This window comes from Prionailurus viverrinus, chromosome B4, assembly GCF_022837055.1.
Source record: "Prionailurus viverrinus isolate Anna chromosome B4, UM_Priviv_1.0, whole genome shotgun sequence".
NCBI classification, from domain to species: domain Eukaryota; kingdom Metazoa; phylum Chordata; class Mammalia; order Carnivora; family Felidae; genus Prionailurus; species Prionailurus viverrinus.
In genome coordinates this window covers 78,752,225-78,772,465 of record NC_062567.1, presented here as the reverse complement: position 1 = coordinate 78,772,465, position 20,241 = coordinate 78,752,225, and the positions used below count along the sequence as shown (strand labels likewise).

At 35.6% G+C, this 20,241-nt stretch overlaps 1 protein-coding gene across 1 annotated transcript; it reads left to right on the top strand.

Annotated features, from left to right (window-relative positions):
• The first annotated feature begins 3,003 nt into the window (after window positions 1-3,003).
• LOC125170728 (olfactory receptor 6C6-like) lies at window positions 3,004-3,932 on the top strand. Its single transcript, XM_047867429.1, is given in 3 exon segments — window positions 3,004-3,335; window positions 3,337-3,601; window positions 3,603-3,932. Coding segments are annotated over 3 exon segments (927 nt in total).
• Window positions 3,933-20,241: the final 16,309 nt, after the last annotated feature.

Sequence of the window (20,241 nt, the reverse complement as noted above, 5' to 3'; positions counted from 1 at the left end):
CCCCAAAGAAGAGGTTTTCCCCCAACTTTGTTTTGTTTCAATATAACACTTGAGTAGTAGTAAGTAGAAATGAGAAGTAGTAAGTAGAAAATGATAAAACTGCAGCATTTCATAAGTGTACAGATAGCAATATGGAGTCTTTCTTGGAACAGTTGCTTATTATTATGCCATGAGTTGTTTCGGTTGCCATATTTTATTTTATTTTAAAATATAAGTACCTATTTTGAGGTTTTGAATGACAGCGGCCATAACAACAAAATTTCACAAAATGCAACTTGTCTGGAATAGAAGATGGATGTCCATTAAAACTGTTAATACCTGAGTTCTGACCTTCAAAGTAAGTATGAATTTGAGGGAATGTGGGAATTCTTTACAGAAGTATCATATGTACATGGTTGCTCCCACAAAAATCAATGATAGTAAATAGATAATAGTATTTGTCCAGATTAGATAATAAATTATGATCATAAAAGAGTAAAGTCATAGGGCACCTGGGTGGCTTAGTCAGTTAAGTGTCCAACTTCGGCTCAGGTCATGATCTCATGGTTTGTGGGTTTGAGCCCCAAGTAGGGCTCTGTGCTGACAGCTCACAGCCTAGAGTCTGCTTTAGATTCTGTGTTTCCCTCTCTGCCCCTCCTCTGCTTGTGCTCTCTCTCTCTGAAAAATACACATTAAAAAATAAAAAATAAAAAAGAGTAAAATCATAATTAATTATGTTAAAATACATTTCTGCCATGCATACATAAAGGAACAATAGACACAATAAATCCAAGGAGGTAAGACAACTACAATTTTAACTTAACTTCAAAATCGGAAATTAAGTCAAATACACAAGTCCAATTCAAGAAGTTGAGTTTGACTACTATTATGACTACTACAGTTACAAATTTTTTTAATAGTAGTGTCATTTTATGGTTGTGTATTAACAAATGTTGTAATCTATTTTATTTATATATAGTTGCAACTAACCTTCATTTTCTCTGCTTCTCTTTATTAATTATTGCCCTGGGTAAAGTGATGTGGAAAAAATACTGAGCAATTCTTCTTTAAAATTTGAAATAATATAGTTCTAGAACATTCTGTTAGACCCATACAGTAATAGAAATTGTATGAATAACTCTGTGAGCATACCGTTTCAAGTCAGAAATAGAGCAAAGATGGGAGTTATAACAAGGAGATAAATATATTTTTTTACAATAAAAGTTTGTGATCACTTAGTAGCTAAAGACTACAAGTCTTTAATTACTGTTAAAAATATTGAAGCTATTCCCTAATATCTGCTTTAGAAAATCACATTAATCATGGAACATCTTAGTTTTATTTTTTCCCCAAACAAGAAAAATTAATAAACAAATAGCAGTATTAATAAGACAAATAAAAAAGAATAAAAATAACATGCTTTAGTAAAAAATGCTTTAGTAAACCATTTCTTTTAAAGGTCTGCAAGTAATACATATAATGAAATATACTGGCATGTTTAATATAAAAGGGGATAATATAACATGGAAATAAGTAGAATTGCTATACATAGAAAGGACAGGTAGTAATATCATGTTGGAAAGGGGGATTTTACTCTACTAGTCAAGATTCTTTTGGCTTATTTAAGAATGAAATTGACATGTGACAGATTAACAGGAGAAAATCAAATTAATTACATATTTATGGGTGGCTCCATAAGGATATGAGAATTATCAGCAGTCAGGCAATTGAGGCTTACATGCCATTCTGAGCTAAGAAGAAGGGTATACCAGGGGCTGGGACTTTGAAGAGAAGGAAGACAATTCAAAGGAAAATGAAAAAGGGTAAGTATTTGGTAAACAAATGTTTGCTGGGCCATACAGAAACAATGAGACTAACTTCCTCCCTCTCTACCACATCTAACTCATATTACACTGTAGTTATCTATGGTGATAGTTCCCTTTTTGGAGCAGGTCTTCTGTCTAAATTCTTTTAGGCATTTGAAGAGGAGGTAAAAAGAAAAACATTGTGAGTCTTCCATTTCTTAAAAATAATCTGCTTAAATCAATCATCGAGCCAAAGAGACAATTTTGAGGTGGCACATTTTACTTCCCTATAATATTTTCTGGATTATTCAACAATTTTACAAAGAATATTGAGAAAGTAAAACAAAGAAACAGCAACCCAGATTATGTAGACACGTGTAGGAATACACTTCAAAAAAATTGAAAAAAAGACACAATATTTTTTATTAAAATGTTGTCTGTCTTTGTCATGTGCTGCATTGTTTTCTTTATTATATATACTGAAAAAACAACTGTACATTTTAATATAGCAGATCCAGTCAAGAAAATTTATAATAATTATTATATACTTTCAGTGCACAAAAATTTCACTTTAATTAATGTAAATCAGTGCTACCTGGTCATTGGCTACCACAGGAATTGTAATATAATTCTAAATCCTTGCTTTGAAAATCACCATGATACACATTCTAACACACAAAACAGCCTAGTGCATTTGTACAGGTGGAATAAAAATGATAGAAAAATACATTTAAAATAATTCATATTCTTTTATTTAAATTATGCATGCAGAGTTGAGTCCACTCAGGGGGAATGGGTAAAAATGTGTATTAACCAAAGAAAATATCCAAGTTCCAGAGAAAAATTGTGAGAAATATAATAAGGAGAACTAATGGATGGGAAAGAATTTAGAATTGACTGTAGCATGTAATTATGTGGCATCTCCAATTTCAGACTGGAGAAATCGTTTGCAAATTCGTAAAGAATATATACTTTTTTCTGCTTTGGGTAAACATAAATATTTAGTTAATTTATATATATTTAGTTAAACTATAGATTTAGTATATATATTTAGTTTATTTATGTTCACTTATATATATTTAAGTTAATTTATATACACTTAGGCTAATTTATATATCTTTATGTTTTATGTATTTATATATAGATTTATATATATATAGATTTATATATAGGTTGATTTGTCTTCTTATGAACATTTGATAAGTCTCATAAAAGAGAAATGAAAAACCAATCGATGGAAATAGATTTCATTCTCCAAGGATTGACAGATGACCCACAATTGCAAATTGTGGTTTTCATGTTTCTATTTCTTAATTACATATTGAGCTTGTTGGGGAACTTAATCATTATCCTCCTTACTCTGCTAGATCCTCGCCTCAAGCCACCAATGTATTTTTTTCTCCATAATTTCTCATTTTTGGAAATCATATTCACAACAGTATGTATTCCCAGATACTTGATAACCATTGTGGCTAGAGAAGAAACCATCTCATATAACAACTGTGCAGCTCAATTATTTTTTATTCTTTTACTGGGAGTTATGGAGTTTTACCTTGGCTGCTATGTCCTACGACCACTATGTTGCCATCTATAAACCCTTGCATTACCCAATCATTATGAACAGCAAAGTGTGCTATCAACTTGTACTTTCCTCATGGGTAACTGGATTCCTAATCATCTTTCCATCATTGGTCATGGGACTCAAGCTGGATTTTTGTGCTTCCAAAATAATTGATCACTTTATGTGTGAAACTCCTCCTATCCTGCAGATATTCTGCACAGATACACATGTCCTAGAATTGGTGTCTTTTTTTCTTCGCTGTCGTGACACTTATGATCACATTGGTGTTGGTGATTCTGTCTTACACTTACATTATTAAGACCATTATTAAATTCCCTTCAGCACAGCAAAGGACCAAAGCTTTTTCCACCTATACTTCCCATATGATTGTTGTCTCCATGACTTATGGGAGTTGCATCTTTATGTATATTAAACCATCTGCTAAAGAAAGAGTGACTTTATCCAAAGGTGTAGTTTTGCTGTATACCTCAGTTGCCCCTTTACTAAATCCCTTCATTTATACCCTAAGGAACCAGCAGGTAAAAGAAGTCTTCTGGGATACGTTACAAAAGATGTGCTTTTCATAAAAACAATTGTAATAAATGCTACAAATCATAATCTTATAAAAACAAAAAAAATGTTTCACTTCTTGTGACATGTTTTTCTACCTCATTACTTATATAGGACATTCTCTTTGTTTCGCCTTTAATTTTTTTTTAAGTTTACTTATTTTTTGAGAGAGAGAGAGAGCAAGAAGGGGAAGGGCAGAGAGGGAGAGAGAAAAATCCCAAGAAGGCTCTGCACTGTTAGTGCAGAGCCCTCACAGGGCTTGAACTCACAAATCATGAGATTAATGACCTGAGCAGAAATCAAGAATTTGACACATAACCAACTGAGACACCCAGGCACCACTCATATAGGACAGTCTCTTGAAGAATCTTGCAGCTCAGTGCCACCAATACATTTTATTCTTCCTAATGAAAGCACCCTGCTACAATAACTTATTCCCTCAAGTCTGTAATACAAGCTTTAAGTAACATTTATTTGTTATATATTAGCCTCTAGAAACCATACTTTAAATAAAGTATGTCTTTTATAAGTATAACTTGTTATATGTCATTTGGTAGTTAAATACATATTGTGTATCTCCCTTATTTCAGGCATTGCAAGGGGCTCAGTCCTTACCTTTAAGAAGCTTGCATTGCTTAACAGAGACAAACACAAAACTCCAATATTGCTACAGAGTGTATAATTAGTGTTGTAATAAAGGAATATTAAAATACTTTACGGCATATCGTATGGCTTCTAAGTAATTTTGGAGATCTGGGAGGCCTTTTAGGAGAAAGTAATAATTATGTTGAGACTAAAAATACACATAGAGAAAGATGAATGAGGTACAAATATATGCAGATAACAAATATATGCAGATAATATGGAGGTATTAGATAACTACATGCATTTGGAAAATTGGTATATCAAATATTTCAAACAGGATTTGTGAGATATTCAGCCTGGGTTCAGTAAATGTTTCCTTACATACACAATGTAGAATACTGCAAAGAATACATAAAAATTTTGTGCCTAATAATTTCCATATATAAAATAGGAGAAATTTAATCCACAGCTCATAGTTCATTAAATATATGCTATTAGAACTATTTAGCACTCAGTAAAAGATATTGCTTATTTTGAACAATTCAAGAATGTGGTCCAACAAGTGCTTAATATACTGTTATAAAGATAGAGGTAACAAGTCTAGAGAAGTTAGAGGGACCTGTATGCTAAAATTATATTTTGGACTTAAACCTGGTATATCAGTAATTTTGAAAGGTTTTGTGTAAGAATCACTTTGGTAGTCTTATAAATATAATTTAAGGTTATCATTCCTGTCCCTACCATCCCTATGTCTGGAATACAACCAATATATGCTATGTTATCCATCTGTTTTCTAAAATTGTTATGAAATAAATTCAGTGTGTTTGATAATAACAGAGTGTTGTTACCTGATATAAGGTTTATTTGCCAAAATATTTCTGTCAATTTCAGTTTCTTTTCTACCTAGCAAAACTGTTAGTGAATTCTGACCTGAGGAAATAATGCACAGATTCTTTCCCTTTGGCAACAATAGTGTATCTGTTAATATTAAAAAATTCAGCAAACTTCCAGCCAGGAAGGATACATTTCCTTTGTGTAGGTGTTCCGTCCCTTACTGTTGATTTAGGGAGGTGATAGAACCATATCTTTCATCTATCTCATTCCTTTTGTTTCATGGTAATTAGGCTAATACTTCCATCTGTTTATAAACCTTGTGTAAATGCATCTGACCCTAATTGTTGGTGGCTGTTTTTAGAATCTGATATACAAGAAAACTTTGGTTTTGGTCCTTTACTAGCAATTCACAGGCAACAGGAAATTCTCATTTGACTTACACATTTGCAAACTATTTTTTTATTTACTACTAAAAGTATGATTACTATTACTTTCATGTAATGATTCTAAGAATCTCCTAAGACTATTAAAAATATTTTTCCAATGATCTACTCTTATCATTCTATTTTCCATTTCTTCAGAAAGCTTTATAATTAGGAATTTCAACCCCTCAGAAAACAAGGTTATTGTTTAGATCATTAAAAGAGTAACCTTATCTGAATCCTTTCATTCACTAATAAGGGTCACATTATTGAAATAGTTTAACTACAGAAATCTTTAAGGAAGTCTTCCCAGAGTACATGAAGTACTAGTCCAAAGGCAAACATTTGCCTAAGGAAACAGGAGAAAAAGTTGTATTGAACCCAAGCGAGTATAAAATAGCTGTTCTGCACAACTGTTGTAAGAAATGATCATACCGATGCAGACAGACTCCAGAGGAGGGTCCTACAGGACCAGCCAAGAGGGTCCTTGGCTTCACTCAGGGTAGAAATCAAATGCAAGCCAGGGAAAGTAGCAACAGAGTTTATTGGATAGCGTGAATGACACACAAAGAATAGCAGATGGAGTATCTGGGAGACTTGGAAAGGAAAGGAGAATGAGTCAGTTTGTTATTTTTTTTTGGGGGGGGGGCTAGGGGTTTATATTAGAAGAAGGTCTAGAGTATGTGTTCATTCAGGAATCCAGAGAAAAGCAAATGCCAGGTGAACAATAAATGTTATTCCATAAATTACCAAAGTTAGGGGTATTGATGCCAGTGTCAACTGAGGTTTGTTTGAAGCTAATGTCCTGGAACATGTTTGAATTTGGCTCTTGTTAGGTGTTAACAGGTGTTTGGGCCTAGGACAAAACTCAGATAATGATTAACTTTCTTGCTCCCTTCTTGAAATGGGAACATAGCTTCGTTGGCTTATTCAGAAGCAAAATATGAAACATGAGTAAATGGGGCCTAGCAGAAAACCAGGAGAGATGGAGCCTTTCTAACATGGATACCCTTCAGCTTCCCTACTTCATTATCAGTTGCTGTCATACTGACAAGAAATTTGGGGATGCAGGTAGTTGTGCATGAGATTTCTAAAAATGAGAAGTTTTGGAGGAAGAAATACATGGGTGTCTTTGGATGAAAGTCCAGTAGGGTGAGGGTGATTATTAGATTCCCTGACACTCAAATGTAGATTTAAAACAGACAGAAAAGAAACATGACCACCTGTAATTGTGGATCATTGGTCAGTCCAAGAAGAATAAAGGCTGTCACTATTGTGTGGTTTCTCACAGCTGACTTTTATGAAAAAGAAGGAGCAGGAGGAGAGGAGGAGGGAAAAAGGAGAATTAAAGAGGAAAGACTATAGAGATACCTACTATCTTAATATCCTCATAAACACGTTGCTACTGACATCCAACTTCCTTCAGTATCATAAGTCAGCAGTTAACAGCCTCTAAAATTTCATTCATATAATTTCTACTCAAAATTTCACTAATTCTATGAAAGTCTCTGAATTTTTTTTTTTCTTTTAATCTAGGCTTTCCTAAAGGATAACCCATAGCATTAATAGAGTCACATAAAAATAAACACAAAGAGAAATACACAAAACTATATTTCTGTTTATTACTCTTTGTAATAGACTTTGCTATTCTAGAAGTCAGATTTCAGTGGACTCTACCTATGGAAATAACACAAACTTGACCTAAACATCTCTAGCCCACACACTGTGCCAAACTACACAATTTTACGTTCCCACTAACAATGCAAAAGGGTTCCAATTACTCCACATCCACATTAAAAAAAAAAAAAAACTATAGACATTCTAGTGGGTTTGAAGTGGTATCTCATGGTTTTTATTTGCATTTCCATAATGACTAATGATGTTGAGCATCATTGTATGTGTTCATTGGCCATTTCAAAGAATTTGTATTCAAATCCTTGCACATTTCTGATTGGGTTAGTTCTTTATGTTGTTGTTTCTGATTTGAAATAGTTTTTCATATATTCTGGATTCATATATTTTAGAACCTTATACAATTTTCTCCCTTTTTGTAAGTTTTATTTTCACTTTCTTGGTAATATCCTTAGCTGAATAAAAAGTATTTAATTTTGATGAAGCCAAATTTAATCCTTTTGTTGCTTATGCCATATCTAAAAATTCATTTCCAAATCCAAATCCAAGGTCATGGACATATATACACTCTTTTTAAAAGAGTTGGATAGTTTTGCTTTTACATCTAGGTAATAGATATACTTTGAGATAATTTTGTAGTATGTGGGTCAGGGTTTAATTTTATTCTTCTACCTGTGATTATCTAGTTATCCCAGCGCTCTTTGTTGAAAAGGCTATTCTTTCTCCATTGAATGATCTTGGTTAGCCTAGTGAAAAATTAGTGATAGGTGCATAGACTTATTTCTGGACTCATTTTATTCCATGTTTCTATATATCTGTCATGTCAATACACACTTTTTTTGATTACTGTAGCTTTGGGGTATGCTTTGATGTTGGGAAGTGTGAGTGTCCCCACTTTTTTCTTCTTTTTCAGGATGGTTTTAGGTATTCAAGTTTCCTTGTAATTCTGTTTGAATTTGAGAATCAAGTTTTCCATTTTTGAAAAAAAATAATGCTACTGAATTTGATAGAGATTGATTTAAATCTGTAAATTGTTTTGGGTGATACCTTAACAGTATTTTGTCTGATGAACTATGAACATGGAATGCCTGATGCTTTCTGTTTTAGAAGATAATTATTTTTTTTTAAGTTTATTTATTTTTGAGACAGAGAGAGACAGAGCATGAACGGGGGGGGGGGGTGCAGAGGGAGAGGGAGACACAGAATCGGAAGCAGGCTCCAGGCTCTGAGCCATAAACCCAGAGCCCGACACTGGGCTCGAACTCACAGACCGCGAGATCGTGACCTGAGCTGAAGTCGGACGCTTAACCGACTGAGCCACCCAGGCGCCCCAGAAGATAATTATTAAGTGAGTTTTTAATAGGTATAAGCCTTTTCAGATTATTCTTGTGTGAATTTTGGCAAATCCTTTCTTTCAAGGAATGGTCACTTTCATTTAGGTTAGCAAATTTATGATCATAGAATTGTTCATAGTGTTTCCTTATTATCCTTTTAATGTCCATGTCATATTATGGAAACTTAGATAACTGGTTATAGATTTTTCTTCTTTCCTCATAGATTCACTTAATGCTATAAATTTCCCTCTAAGCGCTGTTTTCACCGTATCCCACAAACTTTAACAAGGTGTTATTTCACTTTCATTTAGTTAAAAAATTTTAAATTTCTCTTGAGATTTCTTCTTTGATCCATGTATTATTTAGAAGTGTTATTTAATCTTCACATAATTTAGGATTTCTCAGTCATCCTTTTTATAGATCTCTAATTTAATGCCATTGTGGTTTGAGAGCAGTTATTGTATCATTTGTAGTCTTCAAAATTTTTAAAGTGTAGTTTATGGCCCAGAATGTGATCTGTCTTGGTGAATTTGAGAAGAAAAGGTATTTAGCTGTTGTTGGTTAAAATAGTCTATGGATGTCAATTATATACAGCTGATTGATGGTGTTGTTGAGTTTAACTGTGTCCTTACTGATTTTATGCTTGGTGGATCTGTCCATTTTGGATAGAGTTGCTGAAGTTTCTAACTATGATAGTGGGTTCATCTATTTCTCTTCACAATTCTATTATTTTTTCTTTGCACTGTTTGGTGCTTTATTGTTAGGTATATATATGTTAAAGATTATATTGGTATATTTTTTAATGTTAAATGAACAATGCATTTAAAAAATAACCCCACTTGGTCATGTTATACTATAATTTTTTGTATGTTATTGGATTGAATATATGTTATTTTAAAATTTCTGTATCTCTAATCATAAGCAATATTTTTTGAATTTATTTTTCTTTTAATTCCTTGCCTTTGTTTTTGTGTAATGGTAGTGATGGCTTAAGAATGAATTGAGTATTGGGGCGCCTGGGTGGCACAGTCGGTTAAGCGTCCGACTTCAGCCAGGTCACGATCTCGCGGTCCGTGGGTTCGAGCCCCGCGTCAGGCTCTGGGCTGATGGCTCAGAGCCTGGAGCCTGTTTCCGATTCTGTGTCTCCCTCTCTCTCTGCCCCTCCCCCGTTCATGCTCTGTCTCTCTCTGTCCCAAAAATAAATAAACGTTGAAAAAAAAAATTTAAAGAATGAATTGAGTATTCCCTCCTCTTCAATTTTTTGAAGACTGTGTGTATAGTTGATATTTTTATAAATTTTTGGTAGAATTCAAAAGTGAAGCCATCTAAACCTAGGTTGTTTTTGCATTTGGGAACATTTCTAACTACACGTCGTTTACTTTAATAGTTATATAGTACTCCATTTATAAATTTCTTCTGGGTGCTTTGGAAGTTTATGTTTTACAAGGATTTTATCCATTTCATATAAATGATCTACTTTTGCCATAAACTTGTTCATTATTCTTTCAAAGTCCATAGGATCAGTACTGAAGTCATCTTATGTTAAAATCAGTAATTTGTACCTTCTATTTTTCCCTGATGAATCTAACTAGAGATATATCAATTATATTTATCTTCTAAAGATTTGACTTTTGTCTTCATTGGTTTTTACTATTGCTTTCTGTTTTCTGTCTCAGATAATTCTTTTTTAGTAATTCAGTGGATACAGGATAGTATTCAGCAATTACTGCTGAAATAATTGGATATCCAAATAATATCAAATGAACTTCAATCTGTGTCTCAAGTATACTAAGAGATTAATCCAGGTCCCATGAACTAAGTACAAGTTGACACAAGTTGGTAGCACATTTTGCTGGGCATAATCACCAGGTGATGCAGTGGGCTGCAGACTACAGCAAATTAGTGACAGGACATATGAACATACGATTCTGAAGCTTCCAAAAAGATGAAGAAAAAAATAATCGAGTTGTACCAACACTCTAGGAAATTGTTTAGTCTTCAGTCATGGGAATTATCAGGAATTTAGATATATAAATCAGTGTGAATGAGATTTCCAAAAAGGGAGAAATTTTGGCTGAAGAAATACATTAAAATATTTAAGTAGGGATTATACATTATACATCATGTTCAACATTGTACCTTAGAAATCAAAAGAGAAAAATAACAATTTGCAGTGAAGTTTCATCTGTCAATCCATTCCAAATGAACTCTGTCTCCATTATTGATTGCTCTTTCCCTTTTATGTGTCTTATCAAAACTACACAAATAAAAATAGTTAAACTAAGCTTACTAAACTGTAATGTTATTACAAGGTGAGTTTTTAAAGATGCTGACAACCAAGAAAGACAGTTTTTTCAGAATCTGATCTATGAGCAGGTATTTTTTTTTCCTGTATGAAATGATAAAGTCATATAACAGATCAGCTTAGAGATGACCATACCTGAGAGACATTCTCTCTTTATGAACTTGTATAGTTCCTGTTTGCCAAAATGAAATTTATCTGATTATTTCCAAAGTTAGTAGTTGGTGTGTATAACTCTGAATTGGGATGAGGAATGGTTTGATGAGGTAACATTCTGATATAGGGGGTTTGGATATATTCCTACAGTTGTTGCCATTGGAATAATTTGTGTAAATGAAGAATAATATATAATAGACTGCTTCACAATTATGTGAATGTAAAAGAAATGTCCAGGAAAAACAATCTTTTCATTTATATATGCCTATCTTATTAACATGATTTTGACAATAAATCTCATTTTTTCTTAGAATTTTCCTATAAATATTTCTACATATAACTGGGAGCAACTTTTATTTGTCCTTATATGTTTTTATTTATGCATATGCCTTTTTAATAATAACATATGTTTTAGGGGCACCTGGATGGTCAATCCATTAAGCAGCCAACTTCAGCTCAGGTCATGATCTCATGGTTCATCCAACTTCAGAGTTACAGACACCAACTATCTCCTACACACATTGTACAAAAATTAAAAAAGTTTACATTACAAAACCATTAAAAGTCAAGCCTATGAATGTATTGTTTATTCATGTTAGATATTGTGAATATAAGATAACCTTTAAAAGTAAATAATTTTTAATACTACATTGACTTTATATTCCATTCGTCTTCTTTCACCATTTTCCCTATACCAAAAATTGAAAGGTTAGAAAAAATAAGACATTAATGATAAAAATAGAATAAAAGAGGTCAAAACATAACCAACAGGAAATATATTCTCTTAAATTTTAGACATACTAATTCTTTACATCTTTTTCACTTCAAATTCATTCTGCCAAAAGCATTTAAAAACTCAAACACCTTTCTTAAAGAAGATATATACAGAGATTTGTTCAGAAAAGGGGTAGAGGAAGAGGAGGGCAAACCCCTTCCATCAAAGAACAATCAAAGGAAATTGCACACATCTCCATTTACAACTTTTGCTCAAAATTAAGTTATATGGTCCCAACAAGTTGCAAGGGAGGCTGACTATAGACATAGATAAGTATTCCATTAATACAGAGGAAGTGGAGAATTCTTGGGTGTTATGAAATATCAATTTAAGATCTACTATATCTTAAAGACAGCTATCAGACAGCTATCAGAAAAGAAACTGAAGATGTATAGGATATGTACCAACTAAAATTATCTTTTTTTCCTGTCTTTAAGTCCTTACCTGTATATTTGGTATTTGAGACATGACAGTGTCAGCTATACTCAAAAAAAATTAGTAAATTAAATATGGGAAATTAAAATAATTAAATTGTTAAATTTAATTAAATATGTTTAATATTTATGTAAATATGTTTAATATTTAATTTAATTAAATAAATTATTAACTATGGGAAAATAAAATAAATTAAAAATGGGAAATAAATTAATTAAAATGACTGCGGAAGGGCAAACACAGATTATGGAAATCTGTATTGAATTCACAGGAGACGCGGTTAAAAGTAGGTTTTTTAAAACTATATTTTAAATATAGACTCCTTGGCCTGACCTGGTTCTGTGAATACATGGGTCACATGATGAGGAATCTAGGTCTACAGCAGGGGTCCAGATTAGAAGCAACCAATACCTACAAAGCATCCTACCCACAAAAGGAAGGTGAATGCTAACAGAAACCTCTTGCCACACTCCCAGCCAGCCAGGCGGCCTCTGCCAATCCTATCGCAAAAAGTAGAGCAAGAATCACACTAACAGAGAGAAACAAGGGGTGACAGTGCATCACAGTAAGGAAACAGATATAGAAAATAAGGACAGTCCATTTGTTCCACTGGCCCATCAAGCTTCTGCCTTGCATAGATTAGTCAGCTTCTGGAGTGACTAAAGCAGGGCTGCGGTCTTCCAGAGCCTATGGAGTTGCAGATTGCTTCCTTTGTATGGTCAGTTTGCATGGCGTTGGTGGATTAGGAATGCTCTACCAGTTTCAAGATGTTGGCTGCACTCTGCCGTGGTGAATCCAGGGACCCACCATCTTTACTGGAGTAGGGATGGACTAAATAACAGTGAATGGGTTTCTCCACAGGGGTTTTTTGGAGTTGGACATTCCACTTCTTCACTCATACAGCATCTCCTCGTATAAAGGGGTGAGAATCTGTGCTCAGACTCACAGGTAATTGCTCCCTAACCCAGCAGTGTAAGGTAGTTAGGGTAGAGCCAAGGGCCCATATCTGTTGCCTTAGCGTTAGATTGCCTATCGCATTTAGATCCCTCCATTTATGTCCTTGATAATGGTGGGAGGGCTCCCATAAAAGATTTCATAAGGGGAGAACCCCATTTGCTTTGTGGGACTACGTCTGAATTTCAGCAAAGTGATTGGAAACACCTGGTGCCAGTGTAGGTGGGTTTCCTGAAAGTTTACTCAATTGCAGCTTCAGGGTTCAGTTCATTCCTTCCACCTTCCTGGAGCTCTGGGGTCGGTATGCCTGTGTAACTTCCAGGTGATCTTTAACCCTTTGCCACCAGCTGCAACACCTCATCCACAATGCTGGCCTGTTATCTGATCCCATAGTGATAGGGATCCCAAATCAAGGAATGATTTCTTTTAGAAGTTGGACCACTTCATGTGCCTTTTCTGTGTGAGCAGGGAAGGCTTGCACCCAGTCTGAGAAAGTGCACACAAGGACCGACAGATATTTATAGCCTTGGACCCAGCGAAGCTCAATGAAGTCCACCATCATATTTTCAAATGGGGCTCCCCCAACACTCTGCACCCCAGGGACGGCCTTCGGTTGCTGAAGTAGGTTACTCTGGGCAAATGTTCCACATTGCTCACAGTGATCAATTGTGCTAAATATTGTTGAGATTGAGCAAGATAACAGTAAAAAGAACACTCACGTCTTTGGAAAACTAAGAGTTTGAAAGACACAGGTTACTGAGTTGTTAGGCTTTAAACTAATGAAAGGGGGTTGAGGAGAGAAATGTGAAGTAAAAAAGTAGTGATGACAATAATAGCAAAATGTAGGCTAAAGTTGATGCTTTTTAAAATTTAGATTACAGAACAAGCAAGGAGACATTTATTAGGAATAGAATATTTCAAAGGATTTGAACACAGTATAAAAACTAATTCAGCGTTTAGTAAATAATATCATGTATAATTTTAAATCCTAATAAATAAGAGGGCATTTGTTACCAAAAATTTCAAAGTATAACCAACTAACTAAAAATAGAGATTTGTTAGACAATCTGAAATTACTATGTCATATTGGATAAAAGAGCACTAAAAATGAGAAATAGAGTCTACAATTAGGAAATTACATTGGAGATAATTTAGACAAGAACAAATTTCTGCAAAGAACTTATTATGGGAGAAATACCTGTACTTTTTAGAGAGTCTAGTCATAGTTTAATGCCAAATTGACTTAACCTTAAATAATGTTTAACCTAACAAAATATGGATGTTGTATTCATACAGTGGCAATGACAAAACCTTTTTAGAAGAGAAAGGATTTTATATTATGTTTTAATTGACCAAGAAACATTGAGACGTTTCTTGAGACAAAGTGTGGGAGTTTCCATAGATTCTTTTGAATAACAAATATGAGTCTTTCAATCATGGGTATTTTATTTAAAATCTGGAAGACTAATTTGATAAATGAACACAAGCAAAACTGTGACCATAATCAAATAGAGAAGTCCATATTTATTATAATTTATTTTGGAAAAATTAATTTGAAACTGCTAAATTTATGGGCAGATCAACTGGCAAATTACAGTAATCTTGTAGGAAAGATGTTATTGAGATACTCAAAAGACTATTAAGGGTGGGTTGCAAAAAGAACTAAGTGATTAACTATAATCTGAAAAGACAAAATGTTCTTAAAGGTGTTATTCAAATTGGATGTTTAAAGGGAATGGTACAACCTTAGTAATTTAGGTAAGGATGATTGCAAGCAAAACTAATACTGTTAATACCCTTACTTTGTTTTCAGAGTGTTCACAAGGTAAAGAAATGTCCTCTACCACAACTCAGGACTGTACAGAGATTAGGCTAAAGATACATGTTTAGAAGATCTCAAGAACTTCAATTGGACCAATGAAAACTAAGTCTTCCTGAGTTTAAATTTTCACTAATCTTTTTAGCTGTGTATCCCTCAAACTGATTTTAGCCTCACTGACCATTGCTTCTACTGTGCATAATGTTAATAATAATGTTAATATCCGAGGGAAATCAGGAAGATGGCAGCATAGGAGGACGCTGAGCTCACCGCACGTCCTGCTGATCACTTAGATTCCACCTACACCTGCCTAAATAACCCAGAAAACCACCAGAAGTCTAGCAGAACGGAGTCTCCGGAGCCAAGCACAGATGAGAGGCCCACGGAAGAGGGTAGGAAGGGTAGTGAGGCGGTGTGCACTACACGGACTGGCGGGAGGGAGCCAGGGCGGAGGGGCGGCCCGCCGGCCAAGCAGAACCCCCAAATCTGGCTTGAAAAGCGGAGGGGCCAGACGGGAGTGTGTTCCGACAGCAAGCGCGACTTAGCATCTGGGAGGTCATAAGTTAACAGCTCTGCTCAGAAAGCGGGAAGGCTGGAGGACAAAGGGAGGGAGAGTTGCTGAGCCCCGGGACGTCAGAGCTCAGTTTGGCAGGGAACAAAGGTGCTTGCCAGCGCCATCTCCCTCGCCCATTCCCCAGCCAAAATCCCAAAGGGAACCGGTTCCTGCCAGGGAACTTGCTTGCTCCGAGCAAACACCCAATGCTGTGCTTCTGTGGAACCACCCCTCCGGCAGCGGGTCTGACTCCCTCCCACTGCCACAGGGCCCCTCCTGAAGTGGATCACCTAAGGAGAAGCGAACTAAGCCTGCCCCTCCTGCCCCCGTGCACCTTGCCTACCCACCCCAGCTAATACACCAGATCCCCAGCACCACAAGCCTGGCAGTGTGCAAGTAGCCCAGATGGGCCATGCCACCCCACAGTGAATCCCACCCCTAGGAGAGGGGAAGAGAAGGCACACACCAGTCTGACTATGGCCCCAGCAGTGGGCTGGGGGCAGACATCAGGTCTGACTGCGGCCCCGCCCACCAACTCCAGTTATACACCACAGCACAGGGGAAGTGCCCTGCAGGTCTGCACCACTCCAGGGACTATCCAAAATGACCAAATGGAAGAATTCCCCTCAAAAGAATCTCCAGGAAATAACAACAGCTAATGAGCTGATCAAAAAGGATTTAAATAATATAACAGAAAGTGAATTTAGAATAATAGTCATAAAATTAATCGCTGGGCTTGAAAACAGTATAGAGGACAGCAGAGAATCTCTTGCTACAGAGATCAAGGGACTAAGGAACAGTCAGGAGGAGCTGAAAAACGCTTTATACGACATGCAAAATAAAATGGAAATGACCACGGCTCAGATTGAAGCGGCAGAGGAGAGAATAGGTGAACTAGAAGATAAAATTATGGAAAAAGAGGAAGCTAAGAAAAAGAAAGATAAAAAAATCCAGGAGTATGAGGAGAAAATTAGAGAACTAAGTGATACACTAAAAAGAAATAATATATGCATAATTGGTATCCCAGAGGAGGAAGAGAGAGGGAAAGGTGCTGAAGGGGTACTTGAAGAAATAATAGCTGAGAACTTCCCTGTACTGGGGAAGGAAAAAGGCATTGAAATCCAAGAGGCACAGAGAACTCCCTTCAGATGTAACTTGAATCGATCTTCTGCACGACATATCATAGTGAAACTGGCAAAATACAAGGATAAAGAGAAAATTCTGAAAGCAGCCAGGGATAAACGTGTCCTAACATATAAAGGGAGACCTATAAGACTTGTGACTGATCTCTCTTTTGAAACTTGGCAGGCCAGAAAGGCATGGCAGGAGATCTTCATTGTGAGGAACAGAAAAAATATGCAGCCAAGAATCCTTTATCCAGCAAGTCTGTCATTTAGAATAGAAGGAGGGATAAAGGTCTTCCCAAACAAACAAAAACTGAAGGAATTCGTCACCACTAAAACAGCCCTAGAAGAGATCCTAAGGGGGATCCTGTGAGACAAAGTACCAGAGACATCGCTACAAGCATAAAACATACAGACATCACAATGATTCTAAACACGTATCTTTCTATAATAACACTGAATGTAAATGGACTAAATGCACCAACCAAAAGACATAGGGTATCAGAATGGATAAAAAAACAAGACCCATCTATTTGCTGTCTGCAAGAGACTCATTTTAAACCTGAGGACAACTTTAGATTGAGAGTGAGGGGATGGAGAACTATTTTTCATGCTACTGGAAGCCAAAAGAAAGCTGGAGTAGCCATACTTATGTCAGACAAACTAGACTTTAAATTAAAGGCTGTAACAGATGAAGAAGGGCATTATATAATAATCACAGGGTCTATCCATCAGGAAGAGCTAACAGTTATAAATGTCTATGCACCGAATACTGGAGCCCCCAAATATATAAAAAAATTACTCATAAACATAAGCAACATTATTGATAAGAATGTTGTAATTGCAGGGGACTTTAACATTCCACTAACAGAAATGGATAGATCATCTAGACACATGGTCAATAAAGAAACAAGGGCCCTGAATGATACACTGGATCAGATGGACTTGACTGATATATTTAGAACTCTGCATCCCAAAACAACAGAATATATTTTCTTCTCGAGTGCACATGGAACATTCTCCAAGATAGATCATATACTGTGTCACAAAACAGCCCTTCATAAGTATACAAAAATTGAAATTATACCATGCATACTTTCAGACCACAATGCTATGAAGCTTGAAATCAACCACAGGAAAAAGTCTGGAAAACCTCCAAAAGCATGGAGGTTAAAGAACATGCTACTAAAGAATGAGTGGGTCAACCAGGCAATTAGAGAAGAAATAAAAAAAATATATAGAAACAAAAGAAAATGAAAATACAACCATCCAAACGCTTTGAGATGCAGTGAAGGCAGTCCTGAGAGGAAAATACATAGCAATCCAGGCCTATCTCAAGAAACAAAAAAACTCCCAAATACAAAATCTAACAGCACACCTAAAGGAAATAGAAGCAGAACAGCTAAGGCAGCCTAACCCAGCAGAAGAAGAGAAATAATAAAGATCAGAGCAGAAGTAAACAATATAGAATCTAAAAAAACTGTAGAGCAGATCAATGAAACCAAGAGTTGGTTTTTTGAAAAAATAAACAAAATTGATAAACCTCTAGCCAGGCTTCTCAAAAAGAAAAGGGAGATGACCCAAACAGATAAAATCATGAATGAAAATGGAATTATTACAACCAATCCCTCAGAGATACAAACAATTATCAGGGAATACTATGAAAAATTATATGCCAACAAACTGGACAACCTGGAAGAAATGGACAAATTCCTAAACACCCACACTCTTCCAAAACTCAATCAGGAGGAAATAGAAAGCTTGAACAGACCCATAACCAGCGAAGAAATTGAATCGGTCATCAAAAATCTCCCAACAAATAAGAGTCCAGGACCAGATGGCTTCCCAGGGGAGTTCTACCAGACGTTTAAAGCAGAGATAATACCTATCCTTCTCAAGCTATTCCAAGAAATAGAAAGGGAAGGAAAACTTCCAGACTCATTCTATGAAGCCAGTATTACTTTGATTCCTAAACTAGACAGAGACCCAGTAAAAAAAGAGAACTACAGGCCAATATCCCTGAAGAATATGGATGCAAAAATTCTCAATAAGATACTAGCAAATCGAATTCAACAGCATATAAAAAGAATTATTCACCATGATCAAGTGGGATTCATTCCTGGGATGCAGGGTTCGTTCAACATTCGCAAATCAATCAACGTGATACATCACATTAATAAAAGAAAAGATAAGAGCCATATGATCCTGTCAATCAATGCAGAAAAGGCCTTTGACAAAATTCAGCAACCTTTCTTAATAAAAACGCTTGAGAAAGTCGGGATAGAAGGAACATACTTAAACATCATAAAGCCATTTATGAAAAGCCCACAGCTAACATCATCCTCAATGGGGAAAAACTGAGAGCTTTTTCCCTGAGATCAGGAACACAACAGGGATGTCCACTCTCACCGCTGTTGTTTAACATAGTGTTGGAAGTGCTAGCATCAGCAATCAGACAACAAAAGGAAATCAAAGGCATCAAAATTGGCAAAGATGAAGTTAAGCTTTCACTTTTTGCAGACGACATGATACTATACATGGAAAATCTGATAGACTCCACCAAAAGTCTGCTAGAACTGATACATGAATTCAGCAAAGTTGCAGGATACAAAATCAATGTACAGAAATCAGTTGCATTCTTATACACTAACAATGAAGCAACAGAAAGACAAATAAAGAAACTGATCCCATTCACAATTGCACCAAGCATAAAATACCTAGGAATATATCTAACCAAAGATGTAAAAGATCTGTATACTGAAAACTATAGAAAGATTATGAAGGTAATTGAAGAAGATATAAAGAAATGGAAGACATTCCCTGCTCATGGATTGGAAGAATAAATTGTCAAAATGTCAATACTACCCAAAGCTATCTACACATTCAATGCAATCCGAATCAAAATTGCACCAGCATTCTTCTCGAAAGTAGAACAAGCAATCCTAAAATTCATATGGAACCACAAAAGGCCCCGAATAGCCAAAGTAATTTTGAAGAAGAAGACCAAAGCAGGAGGCATCACAATCCCAGACTTTAGCCTCTACTACAAAGCTATAATCATCAAGACAGCATGGTATTGGCACAAAAACAGACACATAGACCAATGGAATAGAATAGAAACCCCAGAACTAGACCCACAAATGTATGGCCAACTCATCTTTGACAAAGCAGGAAAAACTATCCAATGGAAAAAAGACAGTCTCTTTAACAAATGGTGCTGGGAGAACTAGACAGGAACATGCAGAAGGTTGAAACTAGACCACTTTCTCACATCATTCACAAAAATAAACTCACAACGGATAAAGGACCTAAATGTGAGGCAGGAAACCATCAAAACCCTAGAGGAGAAAGCAGGAAAAGACCTCTCTGACCTCAGCCGTAGCAATCTCTTACTTGACACA